The 14,062-nt window shown below is 42.5% G+C and overlaps 1 protein-coding gene across 2 annotated transcripts in view; it reads right to left on the bottom strand.

Annotated features, from left to right (window-relative positions):
- Positions 1–7,736, bottom strand: part of LOC137431196 (sulfotransferase 1C2-like) — a 167,916-nt gene extending 160,180 nt beyond the window's left edge. Inside the window, exon 1 of one of the 2 annotated variants that reach the window (XM_078781638.1) lies at positions 7,586–7,736. In XM_078781638.1, coding sequence (XP_078637764.1) covers positions 7,586–7,598 — 13 coding nt within the window. In that variant the 5' untranslated portion in view covers positions 7,599–7,736. The remainder of the gene's footprint in view (positions 1–7,585) is intronic. The other variant, XM_078781640.1, reaches the window with a different exon arrangement.
- Positions 7,737–14,062: the final 6,326 nt, after the last annotated feature.

The following is a 14,062-nucleotide window of genomic DNA, read 5'->3' as shown; positions in this document are numbered from 1 at the left end:
TTGTTACTTGCCGGAAAAGATTCCAGCAAGTATGTTGATCGGGTGGTTTGTCTGTCTGTCTGCAAAACAAAAAAGTACATTCCGGCAAGTCCTCGGTCTCTGACAGATTTTTCATCTGCCCGTTGGTCTATCTGTCTGTCTGTTTGTGCGCAGTACTACATCTACACCGTTGCATGCAGAATCGCCAAACTTTGTACACATATTTGTCTTGCCCTAGAATAGACTGTGCCCAATTGCTGACATAATCGGTCACGTGGTTCGGCCGCCATCTTGGAAAAAACGAAAAATTTTGCGCCTCTATATCTCCGAAAGTGCGGAATAGAAAAAATTGAGACATGGCTAATTGTAAAGAACTCTCAATGCGGAATAAAATATGTTAATGATGATGTCATCGGTCACGTGTTTCTGCCACGTGTTTCGGCGTTGTAAAGAACTCTCCATGGGGAATAAAATATGTTAATGATGTCATAGGTGCCTCCATTATGACGTCATAATTCGACAAGTACAAAACTTCATCCGATCAAGATGTAATTTCTTGAGCATCATCAAGGAATAAATTAGTTTAGAAAGCAAATAATGATGACGTCATCGGTCACGTGGTTTGGCCGCCATATTTGTCCAAAATGGCCGATAAAAAAGTACATTTCGGCAAGTCCTCGGTCTGTGACCGATTTTTCATTTGTCTGTTTGTCCGCACAGAATAAATATGATTTTCTCTGCAACCGTTGGTCCGATTGACAGGAAATTTCCACCATAGGTGCAACTCCACCTGTATAATTTTTTCATGATAATTATGGTCATAGGTCACGTGGTATGGGCACAATCTTGGAAAAACCGAAAAAAATTGCACCTCTATATCTCGGAAAGAGCCGCATAGAAAATTTGAGACATGGCTCGTTGTAAAGAACTCTCCATGGGGAATAAAATAAGTTAATGATGATGTCATAGGTGCCTCCATTATGATGTCATAATTCGACAAGTACAAAACTTCATCCGATCAAGATGAAATTTCTTGAGCGGCATCTAGGGATAAATGGGCGGAGAAAAATAATGATGACGTCATCGATCACGTGGTTCGGCCGCCATATTTGTTTTTAACACAAAAGCCTTAAAAACCACTAAAAAAAACATCCTGGCGAGGGTCTGCAATCTCTGATCGCTCTTTCTTGTTCAATTAGTGTTGCATACCATGAAACGGGGTGAATAGGGACAGCCATAAAAATCCTATTTATTCCTATTTAACCCATATATGGGGTTAATAGGGACTATAAGTTGCTTTTTTAAAAAACAAGAGAACACTTTCAACTGAAATATCAACAAATCAGTATTGTTATCAAGTATTGATGCCAACAACAATGACCCTGTAATGCATTTTCTCTCCCTTCATCAGGTGCAAATATCATCAGCTGCATTAACAGAATATGTGTGCCTGTCTTCCTCTCCACTTCCTAGTACTGCAAAAAAGTTCCTGTACCACCTCTGTGTTACCATTGGGCATCCTTACGTGTGCAAAGATAGGTTTGGATCCTGATGGATAGGGATGCTACTTCCGCGGACGCACCCTTGCCCACAATGGGTCACCATGTATGCCCCGCCGATTGTAAAACGGACTGGTGATATCTCTTGGAGAATTGTACATATGATTTTACCTACCAATGTTTTATTACACCGTTTTAGTGTTTTCAATTCTGTTTGATGCCCTTTTGTATGGCCTCTAAAGATTTACATCACGCTTATGTTGACTGTGCAAGGCTGACCCCACTTTTTACATTGCTGTCACAATTGTGCTGACATATCAATGTTTATTTTTTGATTGTCATGGGGCCCGCAAGGCTAACCCCCGCTCTAGCGGGGAAAATAGCCTTAAAACGATCATTCATTCATTCATTCATGTCAATGTTTATTTTTCTTTACGTATCTTTATTTTTGCTTTGCCGTTAAATCCCAAAAATGCTGCCGTATCTGTACTCACCAATTGTGTAATGGCTGAAGGAAAGCTAAACCTCTTGCCAACCCTGATGCTGACTACAATGTTGTAACAGTTTTTAAGGCCCTTACTATGGCCAGGCTATATGCAGAGTTTTCTTTTCACCAAAACTTAAATAACTTAGACCTTTTTAAGCAAAATTGGTGTTAGAAGAACATGCTGTGTGAAGTAGTCTGTAATGATTTCACCTTTTCATTTTAAAGGTGCAGCTGTACTATTTTATTTTTTTATCTTTTACCTTCCTTTTATGATTGTTGTTCGTTGACTTTGTCTAACTGTTTTTTTCTAACCTTGTTTAAATAAAGGTAGACAAAAGTCAAAGTCTCTCAGTCTCTCTCTCTGAGTCTCTCTCTCAGTCTCTCTCGTCTCCCACTCCCTTTATATACTGAGACGCAATAGAAACTTATCACTTTTTCGATCTTAAATTACCAGTAATCACAATGCACAAATGTAATATGTGCACTTATTTTGGCAAGTCAGTGTACCCCCTACAGACAAATCGGTCACACATGGTCACGTCACCTTTGAGTCGTTCTCTTCATGGCCCAGGTGCGTAACACCTGCTTTGACCATTAGCGATTGCTCAAGGGGTATGTGATGATTTTAATTAGCAGCACGTGATGTCTGGATATTGGCCTTATAAACGCCAGTGCAAAATGAACATTTCTGTCAACATGCCACGATCGTCAAGTCATCAACGGCAGCGTGCCCTGAGCATGCTGGAATGCGGACTGAGCTACCGTGAGGTGGCACGTCGCATTGGGTGCACACACCAGACGATATCGAACCTGGTGCACAGAAACACCCTCTACAACTCTGCTGATGAAATTCTTGTGTCCAAATTGTTGTGTTGTCTTATTTTGAACCATGACAATTTTATGCTATTCCAAAACAAGTGGTAAGTTTCTATTGCGTCTCAGTATATGTTATATGCGTTTGCTCTTATACAAGCCTCGACTTAGTATACAAAAAAAACATTGCTTGAGGCACGTGGAGAAAAAGTATCTTGTGCCGTGAGTTGTTAGGGTTAGTGACAACAGCGGAAATCATACGGATGCACTCAATGTCTGATGAGGTTTTGCAATTGTGTTACAATGATATGTTATTACTCATCCTGGTGTTTATGGCTCACCCTAGTACATGGTATAAAAAATCTTGTACAAGCAGAAAAAAACCGTGTCCTGGGAGTTATGACTCGTGCTGTACATTTGTAAAAGCCTTGAGACACCTTAGATGCTGTATACGTTTTGAATGTACCCTTTAGACCTTTAATCCCATAGACCCGCTTTATACCCCTTATGACTCCTCAAGTCCTCTATAAACCTCTTACACCTGAACACCCTCTTGACCTTCACACTGTTTCGATTCTTTAGATCCTTTTAGACTTTTAAAGCCCATTTCATCATTATAGACACGTACACCCTTCACACTTTAGACCCTAACAACTGCTGGAATGTACCCTTTAGACCTGTAAATACTTTAGAGCTCTTTGACCCTTTTATGACCCTTTCAACACTGAAGAGGCTTAAGGGGCCTTTCACTGAACAAAAACGATTGGAACATTTTTCATCAATTCAGGACCAACTTATCCGACAAAGTTTTCACTGCACGAACACAATAATCTTATAAATTATTTTAACCCCCACAGGCCCATACATTTCCATCAAATCAAAATTAAAATCTACTTTATCACCTAATGCATCCAAACTATGACCGCCTTCCATCGGGAGACGAGCGAGTGTCTGTCCCACTTCGAACGATTCCTTTTTCACTTCACTCGCAGTCCTCACTCCTCATCCCTGTGACTTTTAACCCGTGAACCCGAATCATCCATGTGACTTTTAACCCGTGAACCCAAATCATCCCTGTGACTTTTAACCCGTGAACGAGAATCATCCCTGTGACTTTTAACCCGTGAACCTGAATGGTCCCTGTGACTTTTAACCCGTGAACCCGAATCATCCCTGTGACTTTTAACCCGTGAACCCGAATCATCCCTGTGACTTTTAACCCGTCAACCCGAATCATCCCTGTGACTTTTAACCCATGAACCAGAATGGTCCCTGCGACTTTTAACCCGTGAACCCGAATCATCCCTGTGACTTTTAACCCGTGAACCAAAATCATCACTGTGACTTTTAACCTGTGAACCTGAATGGACCCTGTGACTTTTAACCCGTGACCCCGAATCATCCCTGTGACTTTTAACCCGTGAACCCGAATCATCCCTGTGACTTTTAACCCGTGAACCAGAATCATCCCTGTGACTTTTAACCCGTGAACCAGAATCATCCCTGTGACTTTTAAACCGTGAACCCGAATCATCCCTGTGACTTTTAACCCGTGAACCTGAATGGTCCCTGTGACTTTTGACCCGTGAACCCGAATCATCCCTGTGACTTTTAACCCGTGAACCCGAATCATCCCTGTGACTTTTAACCCGTGAACCCGAATCATCCCTGTGACTTTTAACCCGTGAACCAGAATCATCCCTGTGACTTTTAACCCGTGAACCAGAATCATCCCTGTGACTTTTAACCAGTGAACCAGAATCATCCCTGTGACTTTTCACCCGTGAACCAGAATTATCCGTGACTTTTAACCCGTGAACCAAGGATTATCCATGACTTTTAACCTGTGAACCCGAGTCATCCCTGTGACTTTTAACCCGCGAACCCGAATCATCCCTGTGACTTTTAACCCGTGAACCCGAATCATCCCTGTGACCTTTAACCCGTGAACCAGAATCATCGCTGTGACTTTTAACCCGTGAACCAGAATCATCCCTGTGACTTTTAACCCGTGAACCAGAATCATCCCTGTGATTTTAACCCGTGAACCAGAATCATCCCTGTGATTTAACCCATGAACCCGAATCATCCCTGTGACTTCTAACCCGTGAACCAGAATCATCCCTGTGACTTTTAACCTGTGAACCAGAATCATCCCTGTGACTTTTAACCCGTGAACCAGAATCATCCCTGTGACTTTTAACCCGTGAACCTGAATCATCCCTGTGACCTTTAACCCGTGCACCAGAATCATCGCTGTGACTTTTAACCCGTGAACCAGAATCATCCCTGTGACTTTTAACCCGTGAACCAGAATCATCCGTGACTTTTAACCCGTGAACCAGAATCATCCGTGACTTTTAACCCGTGAACCAGAATCATCCCTGTGACTTTTAACCCGTGAACCAGAATCATCCCTGTGACTTTTAACCCGTGAACCAGAATCATCCGTGACTTTTAACCCGTGAACCAGAATCATCCGTGACTTTTAACCCGTGAACCAGAATCATCCGTGACTTTTAACCCGTGAACCAGAATCATCCCTGTGACTTTTAACCCGTGAACCAGAATCATCCCTGTGACCTTTAACCCGTGAACCAGAATCATCGCTGTGACTTTTAACCCGTGAACCAGAATCATCCCTGTGACTTTTAACCCGTGAACCAGAATCATCCGTGACTTTTAACCCGTGAACCAGAATCATCCGTGACTTTTAACCCGTGAACCAGAATCATCCCTGTGACTTTTAACCCGTGAACCAGAATCATCCCTGTGACCTTTAACCCGTGAACCAGAATCATCGCTGTGACTTTTAACCCGTGAACCAGAATCATCCCTGTGACTTTTAACCCGTGAACCAGAATCATCCCTGTGATTTTAACCCATGGACCCGAATCATCCCTGTGACTTTTAACCCGTGAACCAGAATCATCCCTGTGACTTTTAACCTGTGAACCAGAATCATCCCTGTGACTTTTAACCCGTGAACCAGAATCATCCCTGTGACTTTTAACCCGTGAACCAGAATCATCGCTGTGACTTTTAACCCGTGAACCAGAATCATCCGTGACTTTTAACCCGTGAACCAGAATCATCCCTGTGACTTTTAACCCGTGAACCAGAATCATCCGTGACTTTTAACCCGTGAACCAGAATTATCCGTGACTTTTAACCTGTGAACCAGAATCATCCATGACTTTTGACCCGTGAACCAGAATCATCCGTGACTTTTAACCCGTGAACCAGAATCATCCGTGACTTTTAACCCGTGAACCAGAATCATTCGTGACTTTTAACCCGTGAACGAGAATCATCCCTGTGACTTTTAACCCGTGAACCCGAATCGTCCCTGTCAAAATCATTCTCCCTGACTGAACGTGCTCCATGACCCCTGTGCCTACTCTGACAATACACCTATGACTCTCTCCCACCATGCATTAATCCTCACTCCATCACGTCTCTCTCTTTTGTTCTGATGAAGGGATAACACCCGAAACGTCAGCTTCTCCGAGCTTCCCATGGCAGTTCGCTTCCCTTTATGAAGGTCTTGTTCATTTCACACATTCTTCTACCTGTCCGAAAATGCTGATCGACCCTTTGCAATCACCAGCAACACTCGTTATTCATTCGACTTTATATTTGAGCCCTCATTTCCTCGGATCAGCAGACAGTTTATATCGACAGATAGACGGACACACCAACACAGCATTTCCCAACCTGGGGGGAAATTTTAGGATTCGAGGGGGGAAACGTATTCCAAGGGAAATACAATATTAGCATTCGTGTAATATTGTGCTTGCGTGAATAAATCTCAAATCTTTAATTCTTTTGTTCTTCGACTTTTTACTTAACGTAAACATTTATTACATCGTCGGTAAATAAAAAATTATATACAATAATTTTTTTATCAAATTTATATGTGTGAGTGTGTATGTGTCTCTCTGTGTGTGTGTGTGTTGCTATATTTTTATGTTATTTATTATGTTATTTATGTTATTAAGCGAATAAATTTTGTTTTGGCTACTTTTTTCTTATATACATATACATATATATATATATATATATATGGGGGGGGGGGGGGAAATCCGGTCGGTTGAACTGGTTGAAGGTGAAACGACAGAAAAAAGGTTTGGAACCTGTACAAACATGTCTGATGAAAAGACAAACTCATGAGAAACATGCGGAACAGGACGAGCATCATTTTTACACCACACGTTTCGTTCACAAATCATAACCTTTTCCTCTACACGTTTCGTTCACAAATCATAACCTTTTCCTCTACACGTTTCGTTCACAAATCATAACCTTTTCCTCTACATGTTTCGTTCACAAATCATAACCTTTTCCTCTACATGTTTCGTTCACAAATCATAACCTTTTCCTCTACATGTTTCGTTCACAACCTTTTCCTCTACACGTTTCGTTCATAACCTTTTCCTCTACACGTTTCGTTCATAACCTTTTCCTCTACACGTTTCGTTCATAACCTTTTCCTCTACATGTTTCGTTCACAACCTTTTCCTCTACACGTTTCGTTCACAACCTTTTCCTCTACATGTTTCGTTCATAACCTTTTCCTCTACACGTTTCGTTCACAACCTTTTCCTCTACACGTTTCGTTCATAACCTTTTCCTCTACACGTTTCCTTCACAACCTTTTCCACCACACGTTTCCTTCACAACCTTTTCCACCACACGTTTCCTTCACAACTGGTTAAAAGCAACGAAAGCTTTCATCATGTCATGGCTTTACAGTTTACATGAACGATCACAATAAAAATACAAAGGTAATCCGTTCATCCCTTACCTTGAGAAGACATAGATTGATGGTGAGGATGCTATGCAGGTAGATAAAGCGGAAAGTATCGACAGGCCTGCAATGATGTGCAAGCAGAACAGAATGTAGGACAGGATATTTATGAGGAGGAAGATTATTTCATTTATTTTGTGACTCGCCTTGAACAACAAGGAAACTGATCGCTGATTGGTCCATTGTTTGCAGGAGGGACAAGTGAGGGGACGGATTGGGTAAAGGGCGGGAGAAAAGTTTCATAGAGGGGGGGGCAACTTGTGGTCAAAACATCAAAATTTCACCTGGGAACAGGTACGTTGGATTACTTTAAGCCAGCGATATTGATCGATACTGAGCTTCTCACTTTGAAGTTCACTCCGCACGATATCTGCTTTGATTATGATTACTGCCATGTTTGGTGCGCAGCAATCTTCGACACACTCCTTCGCCTTTGGTGGTGAAGGGTTTGTATCTACATTTGGCGCTCCCAATTGTTAGGCCAAAATATATATATTTACGGTCTCTGGTCAGCGCGCACGTCGATTTTGCCCCTGCGCCTCAAAAAAATTTTTATTTAAATTTCCAACGGTACGGTACGTACAACAGCGCGCGTCGTCTTTGTACAGAGCAAATTATAAATTATAGAGCACATTAAACATAAACAATGCTGCGCATTTATGCACGCCTCGCGGGAATTGCGCTGCCGACTCATACCACATGTATATTAAAATGGCGGCGTGGTGAAAACTAGGACAAACATTTGAGAGTCAAATTAGTTCTTTTGTGGTCTAAATATGCCGCTTATTTCTGTATCTCTTGTTTGTGGAGTGAAAACTCTTCGACCTTTCGGCATTGTATCGTGTGATGGCTCGGCTTGTCTTCTATATGTGTACGAATCGGTGTGCGATGGGACTCTGGCCTCCGGCAGTGCTGATCAATTTGTTCAGGACGCAGACCACGCTGGATCGAAGGTCACTGCGATGGTTGGATTATTCCCCGACGGATTTTTCCAAGCTATCCCCGTTACGGAACAAGTTAGTGACTGTCTGGAATTCGGGAAGTATTTTAAATTCGTGGTAGACATGCCAGTTGTTCAAAAGAGGGCCGCGGTGTCTGATGCTTTTGAACTCATGATGCAATCTGCCAAAGAAAAATGCAGGACTGTACAGTTCTCAAGACACGACATGCCCCGTGCCCCGTGCTCAAGACACGACATGCCCCGTGCCCCGTGCTCAAGACACGACACGAAAAAATGCGAAGTTCGAACTTTACAAATCCATCCGAACGTTTTTGCGTGCCGTTGACCTCGTTTGGAGGAGGGAATACCTTCACCTTGGAAAACATTTTGTGGGGGTTCTCTGCGATACACTTTGGATCTTAGACCCCCATAGACCAACCCTGCAACAGCAGATGTGTGGAGTTCCTCACATGTTTGACTCTTTTACGGGATTTAATGACCCCAGAAAACATAAGTACTTTCCACAGGGACTCAACCATGATGAATTTGTGACACTATCACAGCAGCTCTTCAACATTTTCGAACAGGTATGAACATCATGATCAAATGAAATTTGATCATCATGATCATCATGATCATCATGATCATCATGGTCATGATCAACATCATTTGAAAAGCTCCATCACCTTCCCGATCCCATCATGGCTGCTGATGGACTCCACCACAAGGGGTTTACTGAAGTGTATGGAACTCCGACAACTGAACGTGACCGCCCATCACTCAAAGAAGGACAAAAGACGGCCCATGGACTACCCTTTAATCCATCCGCACAAATGTCAGCACGTGTTCAAAAGAACAGTTTCTTGTTAGGAGTGTGATAAACGTAGGGTCCTGCATGCAGCACGAAAGCTAAAACAGGAGCAACTAGATCAGCTGGATGCTGCCCTGAGTCAAGTTGACTACACTTGTGGGACAGACCTTGAAGACTTTGTGCCACATGATTTAGATCCCGAGGGAGAGCATATTTTGAAGAGAGTGTTTGTGAGGAAGGACTTGCAATGTGTTCAGCCAGTTGAGGTGACCTACTATTTTTCTGGGGTGTTCGCAGCAGTCTGTTGTCATTGTGCATCGGGAGATGATTTGCTGAGTGGACCTCAGGCTCAGGGCATATACCCAATATGTCACACCTGCAAAGCTACTCCAACGAAGTCAACCATTTTGAAAAGAAAAATGAAGTTTATAAACGTCTAATTTTTGACTAATAGTCAAATAGAAAGAAGTCTTTGAAGCAAAATATTTGTTGGTATTTGCAGTGATGGGGAGGAATGGTTTCTAGCCTTTTCGACTTGATTGCTGCAGAAAAATTAAGACTTTGTATTGATACATGTACTTGAAATGAACATGATGAAGGAACAATACTGCCCTACTTTGACAAAAGGAAGCAACTGTCATTTTTGTCGAAATTGAGTTATCACTTGTTCTAGGGTATTCGAGGTATATTGAGGTAGGTATGCTCTACACGTTCGTACACAAAATAAAGTAACACGACCCTCCATTTCTGAGATATCATTTCTGATATTTGGCATTTTTGCCAAAGAGAGCAGAAAGAAAAACACATTTTCCTCATTTACAAGAAAACTCCTTTCAGGCAGTTGCTTCCTTTTGTCAAAGTAGGGCAGAATAGGCCTCTCTTGCATTTTTTCATTTATGCATCACTCCCATCAGTATTTTAATTTTCACCACTACTTGCTTACAAGATCTGTATCTTTTTGCATGTATAAGTTTTCTCATACACAGAATTTTTACCTGGTATAAAGCTATATTTTCATACTTGCTTTTCCATCTGCACTCTTATGAACGTGTATTGAAAAAAGTTGTTCACATCTGATCCATATTTCAAACTGACGTTGATCGATACCTAGTTTGTACTGACACTATTTTCATACAGTCCTCCTAAATAGGGATCAGTGCTGGTGGTTTAAGTCACCCAGCATGATCAACAATACATCACGGCTGAGGGGTATTGGGTATCTTGAAAATGCTGCTACCTTGCCTACTTGTAGAAATAGTACAACAAGGTATTCACACCATGTTTGTATTTTTTTTTTAAACACTCGTTTACCAACCATGCAAGTCAGTCTATAATATGCTTTAAGAACTGAGTGATTTTCAGAATAAATACATTTTAAAATAACTTATTAAGCATGTGTTCATTATTTACAAAAAGGCCGACCAGTCCCATTGGCTGTCTTTAATTTCTCTCTGGACGGCGCCACGGCAGATGAGGAGGACCGCAAGGCATGAGGACACAAAAAACAACACCTTTATATGTGCATTCCATGCTTTTCAAAAAAAAAGAGGAAAAAAAAAACCGCATCGCCGCATCAATTCTGGAACTTTGGTCTGACCAGAGACCAGCAATATATTTTCTTCGGCCTTTAGGGTACCAAAGTTTCTTCGATCCCCAGGTATACTGAACGACCATTTAGAATAAAAACAAGACCGAAAGTCTAACAGCGGCGTAGCTGGGCTTGTTTGATACTTTAGTTGAACAGGATAGTATGACCTTGGTGGAGATTCTATTTTTACATATACATATAGATGTAGCATCTACTATATAAGAGAGCTGTTGGTCTGTCTGTCTGAATGTGTGTGTGTGTGTGTGTGTGTGTGTGTGTGTGTGTGTGTGTGTCGCCATTTTTCTCAGGGATGGCTGGACGGATCTTCGTCAAACTTTCAGAAGTTAATCAGTGAGTGCCTGGGAGTGTTTTAGACCAAAAAAAAAATGAAATAAAAAAGTTCGTTTTTGGGATTAAAAAACAACTCTCAATAGTGCCTAAGCCTTTATAAAAAAAATTAATGACAGTTATATACAAATACACATTCGCATAAATAAATACAGAACAATCACCAGACATTTGAACACAAATAAATCAAACAATTCCGGAAGCGGTTGAAGTTGGCATTAAAGCTTCTTCTTCTTCCTGAACGTCATCATACTTAACTCAGAAACGTGATCAATGGTAAATTCACCATCATATATTCAACAAAAATGTAAAATGTTGATTTGAGATTTGTGATGGTTTCTGATTTGGATGTAATTGCTTTCCATTTTAAATTTGCCCTCATTTCAAATCTGTTGATGTTTCTTTTTTGATTGAGCAACATTGTGGGTTAGTCGACCTGCAGCATGTGCAGTTGCTCTCCTTATCTGGAATTCACTCTGGTTGGCAAAGATGCACAGATCAAGTGGGTCTCCTACTCTACCCGCTTCAACGTACAGCTGTCTGTGTGTAAAAACACATGACGGGTTCAACCACTTCGACGACATGTTCGGCCTGTACGGCATATATATCAAAACGTCTGTCAGTGGAGTTAGCCATCTATGCCGGCGTACCCCGTAATGACATCATAGACGTAATAACGCAGGGTGATGGACAGACACAGAACTGCCGCTACCTTAATAATGTTTTATCCGTAGCTAGTTAACACAAGCCTTGTACGAATAGCCGAGACAGTTTTACTCCTGCGGCGGAAGCCCGAAAAATGGCGGTATTTTTGTTATGCACAGGATGAAGGAATGCGAAGCGTTTATCTCAACAGAGCAGACGGGTTTATTCCGAAAGCACAAACAAGTAAACAGGACAGTGTTACGTACTTCCTCACTAAACCCCTGCCACGGTGTACCTCCGAGCTTTGAAAGGAGTCACGGCAGAAAGATGTGCTATTATGTGTGTGTCCCAAGGACCAATGGTAGAACCACACCAATCAATTGATACAAAACAAATTATTGTATTCAAAACTCACACAATAATAACACTTAACGCAAGTACAAGGAAACGCTCACTTGCACATCATATACCATACAATTACTATGATGGTACCACCAATATGTTCCTTAATCAATAACTCACAGTACTCCAAGGTGAGTGAACTGTAACATTCCCCAAAGTTCGTGCAGAATGAGGGCAGCGCGACGTGCGGAGCAGAGCGACGATTGTCACAACACAAGGCCAAAGTCGATCCCCGCTCTGGCGATCAACACAAAAAGGTCGTACTGGGACCTGAACCCAGGTCGGTCGACAGTCAAAGCCGCAGAAGAGCCGCGAGGCAAGAGGTCGGGCCGAAGTCGATGAGGTGAGTGAGAGGAATCTCACACCTTCCGTTTAGCGACAATGAAGCCGACATGAACAATCGGCGGTTCCCACGCTGAGGTCGCTCCGGGAAAACCCACGACACACGTGGAACAGTGTGAATGGCTTGTGTTACGGATTCGGCCCTTCCGTGGGTGTGGTTGTCATCCACTTATAACATTATAACATTATATAACACTTATAACACTTCACACTTATAATATTGCTGGTGATGTAGTATTATTCTTATCGGGGTTGGAAAGGAAACGGCGGTTATTATTGTTTAAAGGAAAGGGTTATTGTGGTTAAAAGTTTTAAAAGCGCTCATGATAAAAAGGATGCCGGAAATCGGATCGTGACCTGGAAGGCGAAGGGAGCGAGGAAGAAGAGGCGTGGAGACAAGTGGAAAGACGATCTTGGTTGAAGCTCCATCCCGATCGGTCGAGCGTACAGTGCGAGTGAACTTTGAGTCCATGAAAGGAAGTTTGTGCGATAGGTGATATCGCCGGAGTAATGTGGAGCCTGCGTAGTCGGGTATCTGCATTGAGGTTCCGGAGTATCCTTGCCTCGAAGCCCCGGCTCGAGTGAGAGCCGTCCGCCATTCCGCCACGCGCGTTGCCTTCAGTGGAAAAGGTTTTTGTCGCATCGGCTGGCATTGGTGGTTTGCCGGTGGTTTGCCGGGGACGGCTGTGCAAGAAAGTGGCTTTTGAGGATTATACGGGGACTCACTGATTGAACCGCAAACGTGTACGTCAGAGCGCGTCATTTGGAGGTTTTCCATTCCACCGCTAGTTTGCTGGGTGTTGGACCACGTGCCCTCTGGGTCCCTTCGATCAACCACGCCTCAATTGATTTTGATCGGACGTTGATCCAACGATCACTGGAGCGAATCGACTTCACCTTGGAGGGGTACACAGACATTGGGGGAGTGCCGTGAGTTTGAGTTAAGGGACTAGATAAGGTGGTACCATCCTCAGATAGTGATTGTAGGATGCATTGCTATTATTATTTGTGTCGTGATTCCGGTGTGATTTATAATATATTTATTGGTTTGTTCATAACCATTGGTGTGGTTTCCTGCTTGATTTCGACACGGAATAATATATTTTTCTGCCGTGGCTCCTCCCGGGGGTTCGGAGGTATACCGGGACCAGGAGGTCGGGGAGGAACACGTAGCAGAAATTGGGGGCTCGTCCAATTGATTCGTGGGCTCGAAATTGGGTATGCGTCCGGGATCTAAAATTTCCTAAATTTAGTCCGGGAAAGAATTCCCTAACATTCCCAGAATTCCCAAATTTGGAACTTTTTCCAACATTCCCAAATTTTTCAAAAAAAAAAAATTGTTTTTTTGTAAATTTCTTGTGGGAAGGTTAACAGGTGTTAACAGTAGGCGCCATGGAG

This window comes from Myxine glutinosa, chromosome 7 (genome assembly GCF_964187855.1).
Source record: "Myxine glutinosa chromosome 7, kmMyxGlut1.1, whole genome shotgun sequence".
Taxonomy (NCBI): Eukaryota; Metazoa; Chordata; class Myxini; order Myxiniformes; family Myxinidae; genus Myxine; species Myxine glutinosa.
Note: the sequence above shows the minus strand (reverse complement) of the source record. Positions and strands in the feature narration are given on the sequence as shown.